This window comes from Equus asinus, chromosome 5 (assembly GCF_041296235.1).
Source record: "Equus asinus isolate D_3611 breed Donkey chromosome 5, EquAss-T2T_v2, whole genome shotgun sequence".
Taxonomy (NCBI): Eukaryota; Metazoa; Chordata; class Mammalia; order Perissodactyla; family Equidae; genus Equus; species Equus asinus.
The window spans coordinates 14,285,050-14,309,625 of record NC_091794.1 but is presented as its reverse complement, the minus strand read 5'-3'; the positions used below and the strand labels follow the sequence as shown (position 1 = coordinate 14,309,625).

General features: G+C 42.9%; 1 protein-coding gene across 46 annotated transcripts in view; it reads right to left on the bottom strand.

The window, feature by feature from the left end:
- The window catches only part of PHLDB2 (pleckstrin homology like domain family B member 2), a 223,074-nt gene that overhangs the window by 103,017 nt on the left and 95,481 nt on the right, over nucleotides 1-24,576 (bottom strand). For 27 of the 46 annotated variants that reach the window (XM_044771614.2, XM_070508793.1, XM_044771606.2 and 24 more), the window contains one exon: nucleotides 20,454-20,583. In XM_044771614.2, the coding sequence (XP_044627549.1) occupies nucleotides 20,454-20,535 (82 nt within the window). In that variant the 5' untranslated portion in view covers nucleotides 20,536-20,583. Of the gene's footprint in view, nucleotides 1-148; nucleotides 362-9,210; nucleotides 9,314-9,570; nucleotides 9,815-20,453; nucleotides 20,584-24,576 lie in introns of those variants that run through there. The other 19 variants (XM_070508781.1, XM_070508788.1, XM_070508790.1 and 16 more) reach the window with 6 other exon arrangements.

Below are 24,576 nucleotides of genomic sequence, written 5' to 3'. Positions count from 1 at the left end.
ATCAGGAGGCTGTTTTATTCTTGCAGATTGAGTCTATTACAACAGGTGGCTGAAATCTACCGTGTGAGGCAAGCGCACACACACATACTCACAGAAGGACGCATGCTGCCCACACGCCCACAGCAGTCTAACATGCACGCAGGCTTACTGTGACTGCCAGAGGAGGCGCTTCAGAACCCAGGCAACTTGAGGCGTCCTCAGAATTTGTTAGGTGTTGGGTGACGTGTGGCGGAGCTGCGGGGGAAGGAGAGGACCACTGGAAGGTTGAAACGATGTCTCAGGACACTGATTTCACAGTTTCTCTCTTGGTTGTCTTCTGTTTTCTCTTTTAAATTCTTACTTTACTACATTCTGAAAATATCTAAAAGAAGAGGCAAGGGAGCCCATTAAGGAAAGAACAAAGGTAGCAGACAATGCTGCAGGGAGGAAAGGAGCACAGAACGGAGGGAGGAGCGATGGCAGATAATGAGAACTTTTAATGCAGATGGAAGAAGTGGGGACAAAAAGCAAAAAAAAGTGTCAGCTTCTTCCTACCACTAGAAGGCAACTAGCCCCCGCCCTCCACCTTCCCCTCTGTCATCTCTAGCAGCACTGAAGTCTAAGTTCTGTCAAAAAAAGAAGTCCAGATGGTAGCCAAAGTTTCCATAAGTAATCGAAATCAACAGAAAGAACCATACTTCAAATGAGGATCTTTACCTCCAAATGAGTGATGAGAGACTACTTTTAAATAAGTTTGGAGTGTTTTATATTAAGAATTTTTAAGAATTTTAGAAGACTCAGTGAAGAGAGTAAGACATCAGTTATAGGGATTTTTAAAAGTTTTGTGCTAGTCCCTTGAATAGGACTTGTCTGTAGGAACTTTAAAACATTCTTTAGACTATCCAAGGAACTCAGCTGCACGTTTCCTATGATAACTCTCGTCAGCCAGTGAGGAGGGCAGGGGAGGGAGGAGAGACAGCAGAAGCAACCTCAAAAAACAAGTGAGTCATTAAAATTCCCTTCCCATGGGCAAAATTCCTGACTTTTACCTAAATAATCAAGATACGACTTTTATCAATTGGACTCACATTTGTGTTTATACCATTATTAAAGCAGCTTTAGCAAAATTTTAAAAAGAGACTATATTAATTCAGTAAGTATTTACATATATAAATTGAGTTCAACACAATGATGTGGTAGGAAAGCTCTCAAATTAAAAGCATGCTGTCTCTGATTACGGAAAATACAAGGGACAGAGGAATATATTAAACGACACGCTGGAGATGCTATCACTAATTCCAGAATATGGGAAAGTTTACAGAAAAAATGACCAATGTCTTCAACAAGCAAATGGCAAGGAAAAAACAAAACAAGACAAAGAGGGAATTGTTCGAGATTAAAAGAGACTCAGGAGCACAGCAATGAAATACAATGTATAGCCCTCGTTTAGATCCTGTTTTGAACAATCCAACTATTAAAAAAATCTTTTTGAGACAATCAAAGAATTTGAACACTGGAAAGTAGATGATACCATAATTATTGCTATTTTTTTAGGTATGATAATGATACTTTTTTTTTTTTTGAGGAAGATTAGCCCTGAGCTAACATCCATGGCCAATCTTCCTCTTTTTGCTGAGGAAGATTGGCTCTGAGCTAACATCTGTGCCCATCTTCCTCTATTTTATATGGGGGATGCCTGCCACAGCATGGCTTGATAAGCAGTGCATAGGTCCGTGCCCAGGATCCGAACCACCAAACCCCGGGCCGTCAAAGTGGAGCACACGAACTTAACCGCTACACCACCAGGCCAGCCCCTGTGGTTATATTTTTTTTTTAAATCCTAATCACTTAGAGTTACATTTTAAATTATTTATGAATGAAATACTATAGTGTTTGGAATTTGCTTTATAACAATTCATGTTTTGGGGGGAAGTAATGTCTATTGATGAAAAAAGATTAGTACATGTAGATAATTGTTGAAGCTGAGGGATGGGTACATGGAATTTCATTGTATCAATCTTTTAACTTTTGTGTATGTTGAATTTCTCCATAGTAAAATATTAAAAAAAGATGTATGCATTCTGCAAATCAATATGAATAAAAATATATTAATATATCTTGACATAAAAATTATAGTAGCTCACTTTACAAAGAAGTATGGGGTCATATTACTGGCTCCTAGATGACTTTTTTAAAGCACGAAATATTAACCCTTTATCATATTGAATTAAGTGCCTAAAATCTGATACTATTTTTAAGTGCCTGGGAAAAACGTGAAATCCACTGTCCAGATTACAAGTATCAGGCCATTAAATTATATACTTTCAAGATAACGCTAGATGGGGTAACTAAATTTCTGTGAGCCCAAATAAGAAACCATGTCTTCAGAAAGCTGAAATGTAAAAGTATTCACACAGCCTGACAAATCTTCCATATCCTGAAGAATTGGAGCCTCAAAAAACATTAAAACACACACACCCCTAACATATTTATGCTAAGGGAGACACTGATACACTTTGTAGATTCTTAAAGTATGTTACTGCTCATCTAAAAGTGGGAGAGTTCTTTAGGTAGGAAATTATAGATCCCTATCTTCAGGGTTCTTTATAGAATCCTAAATTAGTTGTAGTTCAAGATAACATTTTCCCAAATAAATCAAATGTATCAAGATGTTTCTTATTCCTGACCATTGGTGTAATTTATCTCTGGGTTTAGGTCTTTCTGACCAGTCCCCTGTAAACCTGGAGGAATCTTCCTTTATCATGTGATCACCACAAGGAAGATAAAGCCAGAGAAGCGGAGAGTTGCAAAGAACTAAATTGGAGGTCTTGAGTAGCATCTGTGTGTACCAGTACTTCAGATTCACTTCCTGAAGCAAAGGCTACTCCAGGAAAGAGCACCCTTCAAGCTCAAAGCCAATTTCAAGCTAGGAAAACACTGACCCTGGGATCACATGGGAACAAAGATGCTCTCTTGACCCTGAAAACACTGCTATGGGCTTGAATTGGAAGCTGAGAGTCTATGGCAGCAAAACCCTCATCTTTCTACCACCTTGTCCCCTTTTCACACTACAGATCAAAACACACTCTCTTAAGAGACATCTTTTATTTTTCCAAAGTAACATTACCCAAACCCAAACACACTACGTTACCCACTCTCTTCCCCAATATTTACGAACTGGAAATAGTCAGAGTATAAGTAGGCTCAGGAGAGATGCAAAAAAAACACAAGTTGACTACATCTTCCACGGTCATAATGGCTTCACCTTTAACTCTAAAACTGAGTGGATAGGTTTTAAAAATACTATAAACAAAACAAAACAATAACGATACCATCTCTTCATTACTTAATGGTTGATTATGCAGAGAGAGCGTTATAAGACAATGTTTCCCTTTCCAGCTACATTTTGACCGCTTATTGCTTGGAAGGAATAGGGAAAAAACTGGAACCAACAGAGATTAATAAACAACTAACTAAATTAAATTTAATCAATGCTGTTTTTTATAACTCTGGCCAAAAGACCTAATAAAGGAAATGGTTACATGAGGATGTTATTTTTATTGTAATGGCCAATCTAGTACAAAGAACACTGGACAGGCTGCCAGGAACATGAGTCAGGAGACGCGTCCTGGTCCTGGTTCTGCCAAAATAACCAACAGAAGTAAGAGCTGGGGCAAGACACTTTGCCTGTCTTCACCTTGTTTTAGCAGAGATTTCCCCATATTTAAAATGGTGAGAGTGAACTAGATGTTCTTTCTGCTCCAACTTTCTAGACTCCCAAAGATAGTGGTTAAATAACACAGGCGTGCCAGTTATACAATGCAGGAAATGGAAATGACCACAGAACAGAAACATGTTTTAGTGATAAGGTGGCAGCTACCTAATTGGGAAAAGGCTTCACCGGCACTGTTACCCATGACATTCCAAGGGCATAATAAATTGTTGCAGCATAGCACAGTGGGAAAAAGTCCTGGTCAGAGTTATGGTAATGCAATATAATACGGGCATTTGATTCAGCATGATGTATACGAAATATTTTGTCTGCATTCCCATGGCTTGCAATTTCCTTAATAAATCTTAAGCTGTTTTTGAAAACCTACTTCTGAGATGACGTAAGCAGTGTGGCAGCCAGACATGACTTCCCAGTCCCCTCTGAATATCTCTTGGCTATGAAGCACTGTTCAGGCTGGGTCTGAACCGGTCAAAAGAATGCAGGAGCCGGCTTTCCTGTGCTTTTACCTGCCCTTGTTTTAGCAGTACAGTGGTCAAGAAACAAATCTAGGACAAATCTTGTAACCTTTAGCTTTTTTGCCATTCCACATGCTAATTCCACAAGCATATTGCCATCTGGAGAAGTCACATGCAATGTGCAAACAAAATATTCTAAGATGATCAACACCGAATTTCCATGGAACTCTAGTTTTAGCAGCAAGTCTTGGAAAAGGCTGACCCTGCTTGAGGTAACAATATTAAACACTGGCATGCACAATCTTTTTCTTCCCCTTAATTTGTAAAAGAAGGAAAAGCAGGGCATCTAATAAATCAACCTTCACACACAAAACAAAACAAATATCTCCTGTGAAAACTTCTCAAAAACTTTGCATATAACTTAGCCCATTACTCTACATCTTATGCATCTGTTTCTTTGTATAGCAAGCTTCTGCACCCCCAGCTTTCCCACTGCATCCCAGTAAAATGATTTTTATACTTGGGATTCTCTTATTGATCACTAGTGCCTACAGATTGCCATCTTGCCCTTAAAGCAGATACAGCACAAAGCTTCTTTTCAACATGTAAGAAACATCCCTAAATATCATGAACACAACTGTGTGGAAATTAACCCCTGGAAGATTCACCTTCCTGAGTGACAGAGACAAGTTCTGCTTACGAAATGCTTATTTTGAAGGGATCTGAAAACGTGAGCTGCCCTTTTTGGTTTTATTTACTTTAAAAGGCGAAAGTCATATTAATCAAGTGCCAATAAATATTTCCAGCCGACAGTTATTAAAAAAAAAAAAGTCAACTCACATCTCCTCTCCTATCATCTGAAAAAAAAACTAAGGGGAATGACTCACCAAAAGGTGATACTGACAAGGCTGCAACATCTCTTTCCTGAAGCACCTACAGGGAGCAGCCCCCTTAAAAAAGGCATCACTTTTGAATCATTTCTAAATACGCTACTCTGCTCAGCTTTGAGGTGCACCCTTTGGCTAGACAGCAAAATGATAAAAACCTACCTCAGCAGGGTTCAGAGCTCTGACCTCTCCCAAAAAATTCTCCTACATTACCAGAACCTCCCAGACTTGAGGACTGTAATACTGTGGCAGTACTACTGAGCACACAGAACTAGAATCCCTAGTCACAGGCCTAATGGCTAATTGTAGTAATGTAAATGTGAGAGTACATATGTTTGTAATTGATCGGGCCATATGTGCACAACTTTTCTGATAATCAAAAACTCATTGAGATGACTCCTTTCTATAAACAGAGCCATTCACAAATGCCATGCTTTTTAAACTCTCCTGGGAAATTAACAAAGACTTTCTACCACTATCATTTTCTTCCCCAATAGGTAAACAGATGGAATGGCAGAGACTGTGGGGTGCAAGAGAGAGTGTGGTGGAACACGAGTTAGGAGATCCGGCTTGCAGGTTCTGCGCTGTCTAGCCAAGCAAGTGGACTGTGGGCAAAGGATTCAGACAAGAGGATTTCTGAGGTTCCTTTGACCCCCAGACTTATCTTGTCCCACTCGCCCAAAGAACAGCCAAGCTTGAACAGTCTTCAGATTCCTCACCCGAGTTCCGTGCAATCACATTTACCTCAGATAGCCACTCATCAGCTTATGAATTTCCCCCACAACTGCCCCAATGCATGCTCATTTCCTCATATGCCAAGTGCTTTTTTTAGCTCCATACTCAGGAGGCCTCTCTCATTCCCTCTTCTGTCCAAGACAACCCTATCCATTCATGCACCCTACTCTTAACCCATAAGGCAGGGAGGGACAGAAATATCTCAAATGTTCTGTTTTGTACCTGGATTCAAAAGCAGCATCTGCTACGTCTGTGCAACCATCTGTTGCCCACTTTGCCACGGGAAAGATGGTACAGGCATCAGACGTGGAGTGTCACAGGTCACACAATGGAATTATCCCTTTCTTGGGTCTGACACACCCAGGCATATGCTCCACAGTCACCATAGCTAATGCCACCCTTCCCCCATCAGAGTTTATTTATTTCCTTACGGAGAATGGGACCTCTAAACTCTCACAAAAGGTCAGGTCCACTTTAAAAACAATTACATTTGCCCAAATATCAGTTTCTAAATTCTCTAACCCTAAACTGTATCTAGAACTATGTCTGTCACTGAGACCTTATGAGTTACTCATCTCTGGGTGTCTCAGTTTTTACACCTATAGAATGAAAAGGTTGAACTGGGTGATCCCTGGGGCCCCCTTGCACTCTCACACTCCAAAATTGTGTGATTTTCAGCCAACTCAAAGCCGTCAGTGAACAGAAGAAGTTCCTTCACATCTATGGTACATTAAGACTCTTAACGCCAAGGGCAAAAGAATCTGCTGCAGACAAAAAGCCTTCTGTGACACGCTTCTTTGTGTTGAGCAAGAACACAGTTGATTTCTTGAGGATCCAAATTAGATTAAGATCCCTAATCTTGTTAACATACGCCCACAAGGAAGTAGTCTAGCGAGCATCTAGAGTTTGGGGCTGGATAATTCTTTTCCTGTGTGTCCTGCGCATTGTAGGATGTTACACAGCATCTGCGGCATCTACCCACTAGATGCGAGCTTTAATTGGCATGTGGGGTTGTCCCCTACCCCCAGTTGGGACAACCAAAAATGACTCCAGACATTGGCCCAATATTCCCTAGCGGGGGTGGTGGGGAATCACTCCCCCCCTCATTGAGAACCACTGCTGTAATGTATTTTAAAGAGCTTTAGAAAAGCATATCACTTAAAAGTTGTTTTTGGTTCAAATGGGTGACACTTACACAGTTAATAAGTACACCAAGACCTAACAGACACTCAGATTGATAAAGCACATGTATTCCACTTGGAAGATGGAGGAAACCACTGTCTTTCCAAGTCCTTCACAGCACCACCTCCCTAAGGACTGAGAACTTGCACAGAAAGCCATCATCTCAAGGGCTCTTTAAAAGTATTTAAAAGGAGTAACGTTTTTCACAGTAACTTCTCTACTGTACTCCAGAATCAACCCTTCCTTACAGATGTCAAAACAGGGCTTTGAAGAAAATAATGAAAACCAGTGGTTGTTTTAATCACTTGGCTTTTTCTTCTCTCTCTCTTGTGCAAAAGCCAGTAAATAAAACGTTTCTGATAAGGTTGCTAGAGTTCCGGCTTTGGTCCAGGTTCTTTAAGATAGGAGTTAGGAAGCTCTTAGCCCAACTTCCCAAATATCTTTTCCTCCCCCACTTCAAACATGGCTAAGAGTCACCCCCCAGAGTGGGTCCTCAGCCCAAAAGAACAGCAGCTGCCAGCTGCCAGAAACAGATTGAAGCCTGCAAACTGACTGAAATGATGACTACTTAACCAAACATCTCATTTTTCCATCTGTGAGAAAGGCTGGGATGTGCAAACCTCTGGGTCTTGGGAGGTGAAGGCCACACTAGTCAACTAAGAGCAAAAATGCAACTCCCCCTTGCTTTGAAAGGAAATGCCAGTTATAAACGCTTTAGGGACTTTACAGAGTTTCTTAAGTACATATGTTTAAATTTCCACATTAAATATGTAAGGCAAAAAAAAAAAAAAACCCTCAAATAACTAAGTCCAGGATATGAAAAGCGAATCCTGAATAGACACAACTGTTACTTTTCAAAGAACCTTAGCTCTTTATTCAAACAAATATTTACACAATTGAGGGCAATGGTACCAGGAATATAGCCATTCTGTTAAAATAGTGGACAACTCGAAAGGTTTATTTATCCCAAATCCAACGCCTCTGTTGCTATCCTACCAGGCACCAAGAATTCAAGTGCTCTCGGGGCAGAAGTTTAACCCTCTGAAGCTGTGAACTCCCTTTAGACCTACCTCCCTCTCCCAGCTGAATCCAGATAATGGTAGGATCTCAGAGACCTATCTCAAACCCTAAGTTAAACCAAACTGGAAGCTTCAAGTTACAAGTCCAATACTTGAAAATAAATACCTGTAACTTACGCATTCATATAATGAGGGGAAATGTGCCTGACAAATGTTTATAGTAAAAGGACCCCACATTTTTCTGCCTCTTCTCTTAGTTCCACTCCCAGCTGCGTCTGGCTGTGAGACTAGATGTGCATTCTAGAACTCCTGAGAGCTACTTCAGAGCAGCACAAGGAACACCTCAAGGGATGAGGGCAGGGCCAGCCAGAGGATTTCCAGCCCCGGGCAAGTGAACCAGCATAAAAGGCTGTGGGCGCAGTTCCCTCTCTTACAGAAGAAAGGTAGATAGATGGGTAGACGCTGGAAGCGGGTTCGGCTTCCGAAGCTCTTTCAAACAGGAAACCCCAACCCTGGAAGGGAGAGCCTGTCAGCCTTTTAATTTCCTGGCGGTGGCGGGAGTCAGCCAGGTTCTCGGCGCTTTGCTAAGTGATGACTGCTAGAGCTAAGTTATTAAATGTACCAGCGACCGTTTCAGTAGCGCCTCCCCCGTGCCGGGCGCGGTGAAACAAGGGTTCAAGACACTCCCCCACGCTCTAGCCGCTATCTTTAAGGGTGCAGAGATCGCCAGAACATAAACTTCTGGGGGGATCCAAGGTCAAATCGGAATCCGGGTGTCTGGACAGTTCAAACGTGCGAGCCCCACTCTTGAAACAAAGTGGAACCAAAACCGCAGTAGCTAGATATTTGGGGCGGGGGGGGTCTTCTCTGAGCCCCGCGCCCCACACCACCCAGCAGCGGATCTCCTTCCTCCGCCACAGCGACAAAGCAGCTCTATCCTGAAGTCGCCGACCCCTCTCTCCTTGGGAATTCCAGAGTTCTCCGCAAAAGTTGCCCCGGTCCCCCCCCCAATCCCGCCCGCCCCCCACAATCGCTCTAAGAGCGCCTCCAGTACCCCGATACTCCCTCCCCAGATCCCCCTCCCCCGGAGATCCACCCATCCCCCGGGGTTCGGGGCCCCCAAAGCTGCGCAGCCCGGGCTCCGCTCACCCCAGCCCGGGCTTTTGTCCCCGCAGCCTGCAAGGGCAGCAAAGCAACTCCGCGTCCCCGGCGCCACTCACCGTCTCATCTTTCCTCCGCGCCGCCGCTCGCCGCCGGCCCCGCCGCCCTCTGGCCCGGCCCTGGCCCCGGCCCGGCCCGCGCCCTTCCTCCCCCCTCCCTCCCTCCCTCGGCCCGGGCCCGGCCCCGGCGCAGCTCCCCCGCAGCCGCCCGGCCCCTCGGACTCGCCGCGCGCGCTCAGCGCGCCCTCCTCGGCCCCGGCGGCCACTGCCTCCTCTCCGCCCCCCCCCCCCCCCCGGCTCGGCCGCGCAACCGGCGGCGACCAATTCGGCGGCGGGGGAGGCAGCGCCCCCGGGGAGTGACCCGAACGCGCGGAGCCGGCGCGGCCCCCTCCTCCCGGCCGGCCGCCGCCCCCTCCTCACCTGGCGCCGCGGTGCGGCCGGCTCCGCGCGCCCCGGGAGGGAAGGCGCGCTCGGTGCGCCCGGGCGCTCGGGGCCGTCCCCCTCGGGCCGCGGTGGTGGGCTCCGCGCCGCTCGGTCCCGTGCCCCGGGCCCCCTTCGTAAGCACCGCGGCGGGCACCGAGGGACTTGGAGCAGCGCCGTCGGCGACCCACCCAGCCGCGGGCAGTTTGCGCTTGGGGCTTTTACTGGGGCTGGAGGGGCCTGGCTGTTCGCCCCATCACTGGGCGCCAGCTTCTCAAAGCCGCGTTCACGGTCGCGCCGTAGAGACTTTGGTGGCAGGCTTGTCTTCTGAGCTAGAAGAAGGGTGGGAGGGTACACATCCTGGGGTGATGATTTCCTCCCCCGACGATGAAGTTTCTACTGGGAAACTCCAGGTGACCGCACCTCCTCCCGACCGTTCGCCCGCGGGCAGGTACCTGATGCGTCAGAAAAGCAGCTTTGCCAGATCGTTGGGGAACGGCCAAGGGCTGAGGACTTTAAAATAACTTGTATACTGATTTCCTTCCAGTTATTTCTCTTAAAAGTTTCTATATTTTCCAAAGTGCTTTTCTGAGTTGCTGTAACCAATCAATGAAAACAATGTTGATTTGAACGTCCTCCAACGGTGCTTCCGTGGAAGTCAACCCAGGGGACCCCGGGGCCGCTCGCAGACCATCTCGGCGCGCGGGAGTGGGAACCTCTGCCAGGTTTTGAGCGACAATGCGGGGTTACAAAGATGAAGGCCATCGGCCCTCGAGGAGCTCAAAACAGCAAGAAAAAGCACAATGAAGTGCAAACTAACTTAGGATCAGTATGGCTTTGGGCAAAGTGTTTTAGTTCCCGGCACCAATTTCTCCATCTATACGTAGTTGCGGGATGATTAATAAGCTTCCGGATAACATATGCAAAGTTCCAGACACCAGGAGTGGCACTCAGTAGGCACTCAACAAATGGCTTCTTTAATGCACTTTTCATTTCTGCAAGTAAAAGTCTTGACTTTTCATTTTTGGGAGAGGCTCACCTATGAGCTGTTGGTGTTTTATAGGAATTTTTTTTTCCCCGTCCTGGCCCTTTGCCCCACAGAAACATGCAGGGATCAATCCAGCAGCTCTCTCTTCTCTCCCACATCATCAATTTCCCCACTTATTGGATCACGTCCATCATCATAAAATCATGTTACTTTTCCCATCTTAAAAACAAAAAACTCCCTCTTGAATCCACTTCCCCCTCCAACCACTTGCCCTTTTTTCTGCTCAGCCACGGCAAAGCGCCTCTAGAGAGTTGTGAGGAAAAGCTGTCACCAAGTTCTCTCCTCCCATTTGCCCCAGTCAGGCTTTGGCTTCTACCCTGTCCCTGGAACTCTTTTTACTGACAGCAAACTACTAAATGGGAAGGTTTCTCAGTCCTCATCTCACTTGAACGATCAGCAGCAATTAACGGTTGACCACTTTCTCCTCCTGGAAACCTTTTTATTTGACTTCTCTCACATTTTCCTGCTTCCCACCCTGCTGGTTGCTCCTTCTCAGTCTTCTTTGCTGGTCCCTTCTCTTCTCCAGGCCTCTGAGCAGTGGAATGCTGAGAGTTGAGACTTTGGACATCTGTCTTATGTATCGACACTCGCTGCCTGGGAGAGCTCATCCTGTCTCATGGCGCTAAATATCTTCTATGTGGTGATGACTCCCAGATTTTACCTCCGGCCTGGCCATCTCCCCTGAACTGCAGGCTCCAGGCAGCTGTGCACTGGGGGTGGGGGTGGGGGGGGGCGGGGGGAGGGGGTGTCTGCTAGGCTTCTCCCACTTAACATCTACCCTGAAATTCCTCCCTCTGCCTCCCAACCACCCTTCCCAGTTGAAGTCTTCCTCACAGCAAGCTTAAAACCTTGGTGGCATCCTTTTTTATTTTGCACTGAGGAAGATTTGCCCTAAGCTGACATCCATTATCAATGTTTTTTCCTTGAGGAGGATTAGTCCTGTGCTAACATCTGTGCCACTCTTCCTCTCTTTTATATGTAGGATGCTGCCACAGCATGGCGATGAGTGGTGTAGGTCCACTGCACAGATCTGAACCCACCAACCCTGGCCGCCAAAGCAGAGCACACGGAACCTAACCACTACACCACCAGGCTGGCCCTGGTGTCATCCTTGACTTTTCTGTTTCTCTCACACTTCAAATCCAATCCATCAGGAAATGCTTTCAGCTCTACTCTCAAAATAAGTCCAAAATTCAACTACTTCCCAGCTCCACTGTTATTACCACCCAGGGCTAATCTACCATCATGTCTTTACTTTGATTACCCTTGTTTCTGCTTTTGCCCTTCTCAACACAGCAGAAACAAGACACAGAGAGAATAAATGTTTAAGAGTAAACATTACGGCAGCTCCTATCACTCCTTTGCTCCAAACCCTGGAATGGTCCCCATCTCAATCAATAAAAGCCAAAGTGCATAGAATGGCCCAGAAGGACAATACAGAATCTGTCATTCTCTGGCCTTAGCTCCTGCTTCACTCACTCAGTTCCTGCCACAATGGCCTCCTTAGTATTCCTGGAGTAGATTCCTAGACGGGCATGCTTCCATCTCAGGGCCTTTGTGTTACCTGTCCTCTCAGCCTGGAATTCCTCCCCACCCCCCACCCTACCCCACCGAGGTATCCACATGGCTTGCTCCCTCACTTCCTTCAGACACTGGTCAGATGTCACCACGTTCCTCAGGCCTACCCTGACCACTCTATTTAAAGTAAAAAATGCATTCTCCATACCAGTGGAGCTGGCTTTATTTTTTTGTTGACAGAATTATCACTGTCTACCATATTAGGAAATGTACTTTTTATATCATGTTTATTATCTCACTCTCCTCACCAGAATGTAAGTTCTCTGCAGGCAGGGATTTTTATCTGCTCTCTCCCGTGATAGATCCCCATTGCTCCTGGCATGTAGTTGGTGCTCAAGAATGAATGATGCCTTTGACCCAAAGCACTACAGTTGCAAACATTTCCTTGCCCAGAACAACGTCAGCAATACTCTAGACTAGACAGACGTCTTAAAGACAGTTGTTCTCCCTCAGATGGTCTGAGGAGTATGTCCACCAACACAACACACCTAGAATGATCGTCATTAAGGTGATGATATTCATGTCTAAGAAAATACAGCTAACATTTATTGAGAGCAACAGTTACTTTAGGTACCAGGCACTCTTCCAGATATATTACAGAATTAATTAGTTTAGTCCTTATAACAACTCTGTGTGGTAGGTACTGTTACCACCCCCATTTTATAAGTGAAAAGAGTAAGGCACAGAGAAGTGAATGGTCACTCAGCTAATAGGTTGGTAGAGGCAGAATTTGAACACAGGCAGCTGGATTCTAGAGTTCATGCTCTTCAATGCTTCTCTCCACCTCTTCTCTAAGCAGGAATGATATCAGGGAAAATTTCTGTATAATGTATAATTCCTAATCACCAGGAAAAATTGATCCTCATTGGCCTCCTCTCACAGCCTTGATATCTGTTGACATCTCTGTCTTTTTCACTGTAGTCAAGCTCCTTGAAGGCTAAGGATCATTTGATTCATATTTGTGGGAGCTATACTCCAAGACTTGATAAATGGAAAGGGCTCAAAGAGCATTCATTTAATGTGACTTTTTTAAGTGACTAAACCCAGCAAAGCGTTTCAGCGTTGATGAGTTAGTATGGTTTTCAACAGCTTTCATAATGCCATAGCCACCTGGAGACAGGAGAGTGACAAGGTGCAAGGGTTACATTAAATGTGAAATGCAGACCCCAACATCTTAACATGTGTAGCAGGCACTCAAAATTTAACACTTATTATTATTGTAATAGTTATTTTTACCAGACTTTATTTTAGTTATGACATTTTAAAAAATAGAAAGAAGAAAAGAAATGAGCTCTTTCCTTCTATTTTTTCCATTTCCTGGGTTCTTTAAAACAAGGTCCCCTATTGAATCACAGACCCAAGCCCCACCTCCCTCTCTCTGCCATCCCCTACTAGGGAGGTTGTCTTGTGAACTACACAGCAGAACGTCCTTCCTTGTTCCCTTCTCCAGGATCTGTAGTGGTCGCAGTACCTGAGCTTACTTTTCTATATCCTTCTCCCTCCCAGGTGGGGGAGGTGAAGTGTTACACAGTGATATGGATTATTTGTGGATTACTTCCTTTGGAATTAATTTTGCTATTGTGCCCTTTCATTAACAAAGACTGGTTGATCTTGACTAACTCTTATGTTTGGAATCTGTACATCTCTTCTTCTCTCTGCAGTGATAGCCTAACAAATCTTTGAAGCTATTAACTTGGTCCATTCAGTCCAACTCGTGGAACAACTGTTTGTACTGAAGTTCTCTTTAATATTATACCTGTGTAAAGAATTGAGAAGTTATTATTCGCAGAGTGCAGTGGAAAGATCATTGATTTTGGAGTCAGGCAGACCTAGGTTTAAACCCTGACTCAGCCTCTTTATGAGCCGAGTAATTTGAGTGCATCATTTACCTTCACTGAGAAACAAAATTCTATTCTGGAAAGTGGGACTGATAACACCCAGCTCACATTTTTATGAATTAATGTGATAATGTAGGCACCGTTCTTTGCACTGGGGATAGATAGCACAGGGAGCACTCAAAAGTGTAGTTTCTTTTCTTTTCTTTTTTTTTTTAAATAAAAATTGTATATATTTAAGATGTGCAACTGGATGATTTGATGAACATACACATAGTGAAATGATTACTACAGTCAAGCCAATTCACATATCTTCTCACGTAGTCACCTTTTGTGTATGTGTGACCTACTCTCTTATCAAATTTCCAGTATTCAATACAGTATTATTTACCATAGCCATCATGCTGTCACATTCGATCTCTGCACTTATTTATCCTTTAACTGTACTTTTGTACCCTTTGACCAACATCTCCCCATTTCCCAACCTCCTTGCCCCCGGTAAGCGTCTTTCTACTCTCGGCTTTTTTGTAATTAACTTTTTTTAGATTCCACATATAAGTGAGATTATACAGTTTTTTACTTTCTGTACGTGGCTTATTTCACTTAGCGTAATGTCCTCATCAAAAGAGTAGCTTCCAGGGGACTGCCCAGCGGCATAGTGGTTAAGTTCGTGCGCTCCACTTTGACAGCCCAGGGTTCGCCAGCCTGGATCCCGGGCGTGGACCTACATACTACTTGTCAAGCCATGCCGTGGTAGGTGTCTCACATATAAAATAGAGGAAGATGGGCACAGATGTTAGCTCAGGGCCAATCTTCCTCCAAAAAAAAAAAAAAAGAGTAGCTTCCAACCATTCTTGCTTTCTCCTGTGGAACTCTTATCAATGACATCAACCATTCTTTTGTACTGCCCTATCCAAGTTGAGTTCCTCGTCATGAACTCCTTTTAGAATTTAGCTACTAGGATAAATTTTCTCTCTCTTAAAACTCAACATACTTTCACTTCTTAGAAAAGGTACCTTCATCTATTTTCACACTGGATTTGTAGTTGTTATTAAGGAAAACTAAATAACCCAATACTTCCCTTTGTATCCTGGTTACTGGAAGCTCGAAGTGAAATGTACTATTAAGTTATTGTGCTATGGAAATAAAGATTTTGCTTCCTACTCCTTCTTTTCTTTTTAGGTCTTTGATGTATTTTTATTCCAATAACCTTACTGGATATTTGGATTTTACTCTACATTCTCAAATATATATTTAAATATATGGAGTATACATAACACATTAGCTCTTCAAATTAAACCAGAAAAACAACCAAAATTAAAGTGGAGATTTATCTCCATCTACTGCTTTATGGTAAAACTATTAAAAGGTTGGTTCTCTAATTATGAGAATAATCTGAATACACTTGGAACAGCTGATTAATTTCTGCATCAAAATGTTCTCTTTCTGCCTTGCCTCCAGTCTTTTCTGTGAGTTTGTACTGGAATCAGGCAGGAAAAGGATGCTGTGTGTGTGTGTGTGTCTGTGTGTGTGTGTGTCCCCTTTAGATTAACCTTTCCCAGCTGGGTTTATCTGGCCCACTTTTCTAATCACTTGAAGACCCTGAACTGGTCTACTTTTCCTGCATGGCAGACTTAAAACAAGTTTTCTTTGTAGTTTATCTGCTCATCACAGAAAAAAACAATACTCTATCAAAAATATTGCAGTGAACTCAGCTTCTATTCTCTGTTGCTCCTCTTCATTTTTCCTTTCATCTGACTTTCACCTTCCTCCCAGTTATTTCAAATATTATTTCAAATTCCCTCAGAATAGAATACAAATTTCTTTGGAGCCACTTTGGAGAGGGATACGTGTCCTAACTGATGTGTCAGATATATACAGACCTCACTGCACTCGAGACTTCTGACAACTCAGAGCAGGGGCCAGGATTGAGAACATGAGGAATGTTAAACACAGAGGCAAGTGTACTAAGCATCTACTCTATTCCACACAATGTGCCTAGATGAGTGGAAGATGGCGATAAAATAGACGTTTGTTATGTCTCTCTATATAAGGAGTTTACTGCCAGCATAAAACTGGAATGTGAGAATGTAATATAAAACACACTGTGAAAAAGTGATCAAATGAGTTCAGAGAAAGGGGTCTCTCTGCCCAATGAGTCTATCAGGGAAGACAACATATGTGACCTTCATATCGGAAAAAAGAGCCTTGTAGGCAGGGGCGATAGTGTGAACAAAGCAGGAGGGCAGTAAAGCCAAGGTGAGTGAGAGAAGTGGGAACGAATGCAGCCTGCCTGAGCCCACAGTACGTGGAGGGAGTGGGGGAAATGAGACAGAGGGAGTTGGGGCCAGATTGCGGGGGAGGGGAGAATGGGGTTTTGAATTTTAGATTTCATATCTAATACCATTTTAATTATGTCATTTCCTTGCTCTAAACTTGCACTGGCTTCTCCTTGCCTGACAAATACAGGAAGAGACAGCGGCTGTGTAGGAAGTAGAAACTGATTATATAGAGCTAGGATGAAAGAGAAGATGAGCTCCAGCCACAGAATTTAAAGACCCCAATAAAGTGGTACTGGTTCTGCTTCCTAATATCTTAAACAAAGCTATCAGTCCAAGTCAAGGCTGTTCTGCTGAATATTCATTAAGGGCCCAGTTAAGATCCTGAATCCGTCTGCCCACTCCTGGCTGCCATCCTTTTTGTTCATGTTATGATGAGTCCATAGTCATAGATCCTAAGATTCTTACAGAAATAAGTATGAAACAGGTTCCTTTTGGCTGTTGGGTCAAGTGTTGAATTGGAAATTCGGTGACTTAGTATTCCAGTGAACCAGTTGTGTCACTAGTGGCTTGGGGCTACTTGCTTGGCCTTATGGGGATAATTGCATTGTTTCTCTTAAGGGAGTTGTTAAGAGAGCTAATAAAAACATTATTATATAGCACCCAGCTGTGACTACAGAGTTAGTGTCAGTGCTCAAAAGTTCTAAGTGGTTGTTTGAAGCATTTATTTCTGAGATACAGACAATGATATTCATGACTAGGACGGTTCTTTTAGACTCATTTGAATTTCTGACTGTTCTCAAGAACCAGGAGTTTCTATGCGTTACAAATATGCCTAAAGAAGATGATTGAAATTCATTGATTGTGTTTCTCAAATGGGAACAAAATGAAATTCTATTTAAACGTCCTTCTCTTATTGCTCATTTCAAGAGCTTGATTCTCAAGGTATTAGTATTCTATTTATAAGATTGACATAAGAATCTCCAGAGCTTTAACATGAACACCTTTAATAATGATATTAAAGTTAGCTTTATAAAAAGTTTATCAACCCAACAATGCAAGAGGAAAGTTACAGATATTGGCATGGATTTGCTGTCAAGAAGGCAAATACGGGTATGTTTAAAGGGTGCATTTCCTCCCCATCCCACGCTTGCTGGCAGAGTTGTCTGTGGCTCTCCCTCTGGTTCCTCTCCAAAAAACCCAGATAAGGTCTGAGGACCCCCAACAGCTGGAGTGGGGGTGGGGGGAAATCAGTCAAGTAGTTTTCAGTCTTCTAGTCTGTGAGCATTGATAGGCAATGAAATCAAGACAAGCCCTGATGTGGTTTGTTGTTTTCCTGTTGCACAAGCTGGTTTTGCCCCTCATCCTTTCTGGTTCCAGAAGTTAATCAAAGTGACTATCCAGGTGGAAAATTCCTTACACAGGCAATTTTGAAGGATCCATATGGGTGGAGAGCAACATTACCCCAATGAATAATTCATTGGTAATTAGTCTTCGAAAGAAAGTTTTCTCTCATGGGCTATTAGCATTTTGTGTTAAATTCCCTGTGACTTTGCAAATAGTTGAATGCTTTGATCCTACTGGAAATATCAATCTCTTATTTTCCATTCCAACTGCTGCCATCTTTAGTACCAGAGGAAAAAAAAAAAGAGGGTTGAGGGGTGCACATGGAGGAAGATGATGATTCCATACTGTACACCTTTAGAGGGCTCAGTAGACATGTCCAAATCATTATCTCTTTCCCTATGTGTACCTGTCAACCCTCCTTTTTTGTTATAGTCTGTAATTAAATAAAAGTCATCCCCTATATTCAGTTGTCCAACCCCCCAATTTGGAAAATTTCTTCAGTCTCTCATACTTTCTTAAACCTATTATCAATCTATTGCCAACCATACCATTTTTACCTCTTACATATCTGTCAATAGTACTCTTCTCTCCATCCTCTTTGCCTTCAGTTGTCAGGTATTCTTAACTCACTCCGAGAGAGAACCAGGAATAGGCCCAGGGGTCAGGGGAGATGAAGTTGCCTTGGGCCCAGGGCTGGAGGGACGTAGGGTGTGTGGCAGGCAAGGCTCACCCACAGCAATGGAAGATGGAAGAACCTGGAGGGGAAGCTAAGATCCACACTTTGGAGAGAGAGTCAGGAAGTATCAAATCCGAGTGCTGTGTACTTGGCCAGAGGAAGGGATGGGGTTTAAGGCAGTTCCTGGATGATTGCTCAGTATTCGAAGCTTGCACTTAATGCAGGGAGGTGATGGCTGGTTGAGACAGGAGTAGGCAGACATTGGAATTATAAGCTTGTGAATCAAGCCTCCGTGCTCAATAGCACTAATTAAAATGTATAATTATTTTGTCTTTTTTTCCTTATCGTCCCACTAAATTCTAAGCTTTGTGAGGTTGAGATCCTTCTCTGTTGTTCACCATTATATCCCCAGTGTCGTCCACAGTACTTCATGCCTGACAGACACTATGAAATATTTGCTGAATAATTACATGTATTGGTCTTGAATACTGAGAATCTAATCTCATCATTGCAATGCTTAAGAATTCTTCAGTGACTCCTCCAGGACTTCAGGACAAAGTAAATCCAGAATACTCAGTTTAGCATTAAACAAATAAACTCCAGGTTATTTTCCCACTTAGTAGCTTACCATTTCGTCCCTCTTCTCCCTGCAAGGAGTGGAATTTCAATCCTGATAAACTACTTGCAGTCATTCCCATGTGTCATGTTCATTCACCTCTTCCCTCAAAATCAGCAACAGTCAATTCAGGAATCACACTCTCCAGAAAACTTTTCCCAGCTCTGTTCCCAGTCTTGGTCAGGTGCCAAAGGACTTCATATTATTGGATAGCAAATTTTCTGTTTTATTTTCCGTGTCTGGTCTAGACATAAAATCCCTAAGGTAAGAGGGCTATGATGGTTAATTTTGTGTCAACTTAGCTAGGCTGTGGTTCCCAGTTGTTTGGTCAAACACCAGTGTAGATGTTGCTGAGAAGGTATTTTCTTAGATATGTTAAACATTTAAATCAGTGGACTTTGAGTAAAGCAAATTACTCTCCATAATGTGAGTGGGCCTCATCCAATAGTAGAGACCTTAAGAGCAAAGACTGAGGCTTCCCAAAGAAGGAATTCTCCTCGAGACTGCAACATAGAAACCCTGCTTGAATTTCCAGCCTGTTGTCCCTTGGAATCTGGATTCAAGAGTACAGCATCCACTGTTGCCTCAACTTCCAACCTGTGGGTCTGACCTACAGATTTCAGACTTGCCAGTCCCAAAAACCATGTGAGATAATTCTTTAAAATAAATGTATATGCAAAGAGACAGAGACAGAGAGAGAGGGGGAGAGAGAGAGAGAGAGAAAGAGAGATGGAGATTTATTATATATATACTTCCTATTGATTCTGTTTCTTTGGAGAATCTTGACTAATACAGGGGATTTCTATTTTAACTCCTGTGTCTAGAACTTAGAGCAATGAGTAAATGAAAAATTAAATCTAGTTTGACATCACCCTTCTGTAATAGAAGAGGACTTTGCAGTGAGGAGAGGATCAGCCGATCGCAGAGAAACACTGACGAGGTTAACTGACACCTGGTTCCCAGCATTTCCCTGAGCACCCATTTTCCTGCCTCTGGTTATTTATTCATCTGAGGTGCAATAAAAAATAAGGAGGAAAATATACACTTTATGAGTCCATTTATTCTGTTTTGAATGCCAGGGAACACATTACAAAGATTTACCCAGCACCACAAGCCCTGTGAATAGAATAGCTGGGTTAGAGTCTTGTCCCAAGATTGGCTGTTCTTCTAGAGAGACTCTTTTAGAGAGACTATAAACTTGATGCCTTTCTCTATGTGGCCCATCCTACCTCTTTTTGTGTAGGCTTTGATTTTTGAATAACTGATGAATCACTAGAAAAGACCTCTCCACGCCAGCTGTTTTGGCCTGCCTGTCACCTAGTGTCTGGTCTAAACAAAACCTGAACATGTCTTCAATGTAAGTAAGCACATGACCAAAGCTCCAGGCAAGGATTGCTGGACTCTTGGGTTTATGCTGGAAAACGCCAAGTCATTCCCAGTATGCGTGGTGGAGAGTAGGTACTCGGAAACCTTTACTGAAAATTTTTGCAAATGAAGTTCTTACCGAGAGAGTTCTCACGGAAATGTTGCACGTCACCAACTGCCTCCTCCTGGGGCTCCTCCCTCTGGGTATTATCCTCCTCCATCAGGATCTTCTGCTGAATCTCAGAGGAGAAACTGCGATGGTTCCCAGCCTGTAATCAGCAAGAAAAGAGATGTTCTATGATTGAGAAGTTGAAAGCTGAAGTGACCTCTGAAAACCAAAGATCAATAGAGCTAACATCTGGGCAACACTAACTGCTGTTGAGTTTGAAACACAGACATCCTTGATCATCCTGTAATCCCACTGTTAACTGTCCATTAGCATGATGAAACTTGAACATCAGCACCATCAATTACCATCAACAAAAGCACACTTTTGGATAAGAACATCTACAGATTTTTGAAAAACAGAGGCCAGCAAACAAGCAATGGGCAATACTTAGACGGAAAGAAAAATCAGTTTCTTGGCATAGTTGTTTCTGCTTGTGGTTTCTTGTTTCTTATTTTCTATTTTTCATGTCATGCTTATCATTTACCAGCCATCCTATTAGGCACTTTGCCTTTATTATTTCTTTCAATTTTTACAAAATCTCATATTATAGAAAAGGAAACCAATGTCCTCATTCTTAAGAGCTCCCCCTCCTGACGTTAAGTCAGGCCTCCCACGGCTCTCATATATCTGGTTTTCACTGCAGACTCGGGGTGCCCCAGGAGACATGCTGAATGCATCAGATAAGGGCTCCCATTTGTTGTGTACCTACTCTACCAAATATTTCTCATTTGATTTTCATAATGACTCTAAGACTAAGTACTATCATTCCCATTTTACAGATGAGAAGCCTGAGGCTCAGAAAGAATAAGAGACTTACCAAATTCACATACCAGTAACATATGTTACTGCGTAAGATAAAAACCCTCATCTCCTATCCAAATGCTGAAAAACTCACCAGTTTTGTTTAAATTGCTCTTGATATGTTTAGAAGGATGGATTTTAATGGTGGTAGAACTGGAGGCAGAAAGACCAATTAGAGGCCTATACAATATTTCAGGGGAGAGATGCTAAGAAGCTAAACTAGGGCATTTGTTTAAGATAACAAGGTTCAGACTGGTATGTGTATACATATATGTGTATATATATATCATCATCAGGCCAAGATGATTTATTGGTACTGGGAGGTGGGTGTCGGGGAGAGACTGGTGTGATTTGGGTAGGTGGTGGATCACGATTCTAACAATGGAAATACGAGAAGTAGAGGAGATGTGGAGTGAGGAGGGGAATTCACTTTTGGACATATTGAGTTGGAATATATCTATAGAGCCTCCAAGTCAAGTGCAGGACAGAGATCAAAGCTGGAGTTGTATATTTGGAGGATGCAGATCATGAGAAATTTTGCTTTTCCTCAAAATGGGAGGGAGGAGCTAAGCTGGTTCATAAGCTGAGGGAAGATGGAGAGGAAAATAGTAAAGATCTAGGAGAAAAGAGGATTAAGTGATGGAGTAAGGGCCTGAGAGAGGAGAGAGAATGAGATCAAGAGCCCACTTGGAGGGTTGGCCTTGAATAGAAGAAGTGCTCCTCATTTCAAAAGAATGGATGGAAGAAAGGAGATGAGGATGGATGCCCATGTAGCTATGTGGCAGGAAGGGTAAAGAGTAGGGGATTTTTACATATTGAGGGCCTCACTTTTGTCAATGAAGTACAAGGCCAACTCTTCCATTGAAAGGTTACCAGCCTGAACAATTTGTAGTCTATAAATGCTGAAATGTAGACTTCCATAAGTTGCAATAAAAAGACACTTGAAAAACTTTCGTGCTACAAATAATACCGTCAAGAAAGTATCCAATAAGGGACTTGTATCTGTAATATAAAAAGGTATAGAATTTTATATAGGCTATAAAAACACAAAATGGCCACAGGGTCTAAATAGATGTTTCTCTGAAGATATACAAATGGCCAGTAAGCACATGAAAAGGTGCTGCACATCGTTAATCATTAGGGAAAAGCGCAGTGATACCGCAGTGTAATACCACCTCATACCTGCTGGGATGGCTATAATCAAAAAGACAGATAATAACAAGTGTGGGAAAGGACACTCAAAGTGTGCTGTGGGAATGTAAAACGCCACTTTAGAGAACAATTTGGCAGTTCCTCAAAAGGCTAAAAATAGAGCTTCCATAAGACCCAGCAATTCTACTCATAGGTATATACCCAAAAGAAATGAAAACATACATTCACGCATAACTTGAATACAAATGTTTATGTTATCATTATTCATAATAGCCAAAAAGTGGACACGACTCAGATACCCTTCAACAGGTGAATGCATAAATAAAATGTGGTATCTCTGTACAATGTAATGTTATTTGGCCATAAAAAGGAATGAAGTATTGACACATGCTCCAACGTAGAGGAACCTTGAAAACATTATGCTAAATGAAAGAAGTCAGTCACAAAACATCACATGTCATATGACTCTATTTACATGAAATCTCCAGAATCAGCACATCTATAGAGACAGAAAGTAGATTGGCGGTTGCCTCGAGCTAGTTCTAGAGGAATGGTGGAGGAGAGACAAGTGACTGCTAATGGGTATAGGGTTCCTTTTTGGGGTTGATGAAAATGCTCTAAAATTAGATTGTGGACAACTCTGAATGTATTAAAAACCATTGAATTCTATACTTTAAATGAATGAATTGTATAGTATGGGAATTATATCACAGGTACTTTATAAAAAGAAACTTGAGTTCTGAGGAAAGGAGTACTGACAGAGGCAAGAACTGAAGAAGACTGCTGAGGACCAGATAATAACAATAATAGCCAGTATCCTTGAGGAGTCTCATGTCCAGCATTGTGCTAAGTGTTTACATACATTGTTTCCTTTAATCTTTACCACAAACCCATATATATGAGGTAATTTTTCCTCTTTTTACAGGTGATACAATTAAAGCTCAGAAAACATAAGGAGCTTGTCCAAGACCAACAGCAAGAAAGAGACAAAATGTAGACCTACTCTGTGTCAGTCCGGAACCTGTTTCTCAATACCTGCTTTTTTATTTAGCTCCAACTTTCTGGGCACAGCAGAAATACCAACGTCTTTAAGCCAATCTCTTTTCCCCCCGGCACTCCCACAACATTCTGTGTCTAACAGTCTCAGAGTGGTAGATGGAGCTTTCGTTTCTGTGGTCTTAATAAAGAGCTGTAGCATACATGCATCCATCATAAAAAGTTGGAGAACAAATGCTTGAGTAAGTGAGCCCTCTCCTTACCTCCTCCATGCTCAGGAGTCCTAGAAGCACGACCACTGACTATACAGAGTGATTTCCTGATGTTCAGAACACTGACTAAGAGGTGAAGTAGCCAAGAGCCCAACCCAGAGAGAGTGCATCTACTCCATTCTCCTCTGTTTGAAGAGATTATGGGCGAGAAGAAAAGAACAAACGCTGATCTCAGCTCTTCGATAAAGAGAAATGCTATACCCACCCTGCTATCCAGACGGTTCACTCAGGTTTTGAGATCTTGATGTTACCTTCCAGCTTTCCTCACCTCTTAACTGCAGACATTCCTAAATGAGCTCCTGGCAGGTAGTAGAGGGTCAAGAAATTGGATCTTTCCTTCCCAGTCCCTCCTCTTGCCCCCACTTGGCACTCCTTAAGAGCTCACTGTTTACATTTAAACCGCTCTCCTACAAGGGAGTAACTGTAAAAGACGAGACAAAATACAAACCTGGTTCACTAAACTGGTCTGTTCAATCTTCTCTGTGCTCAGTAATCATAGCAAAATGCTGGGGACCATTTAAACTGAGACACCAAGTGCCTCCTGAGGAAACTATGGTATCTGTTCACATATATCCTAACACTACTTTTTTAATATGAGAAGCAGCAAAAGAAATGTGCTTCTTTATAATACAATGTCCTAATGTTTGTGTGGGCTTACATTGTGGCAGACATCGTACTGAAGTCTTTGCAGACTTCTTATCATTTAATCCTCGTACAACCTATTGTGGTAGGTTCTCCTACCTGACAGACGAGAATACAGGAGGTAGAAGAGGGGAATAACTTCTCCAAGGTCACCCAGCCAGTAAGGGGAGGGAGCCAGCAACCTTCCCAAAGTCTAAGTGACTCTGAAGTCGAGTCTCTCCATGTCTCCA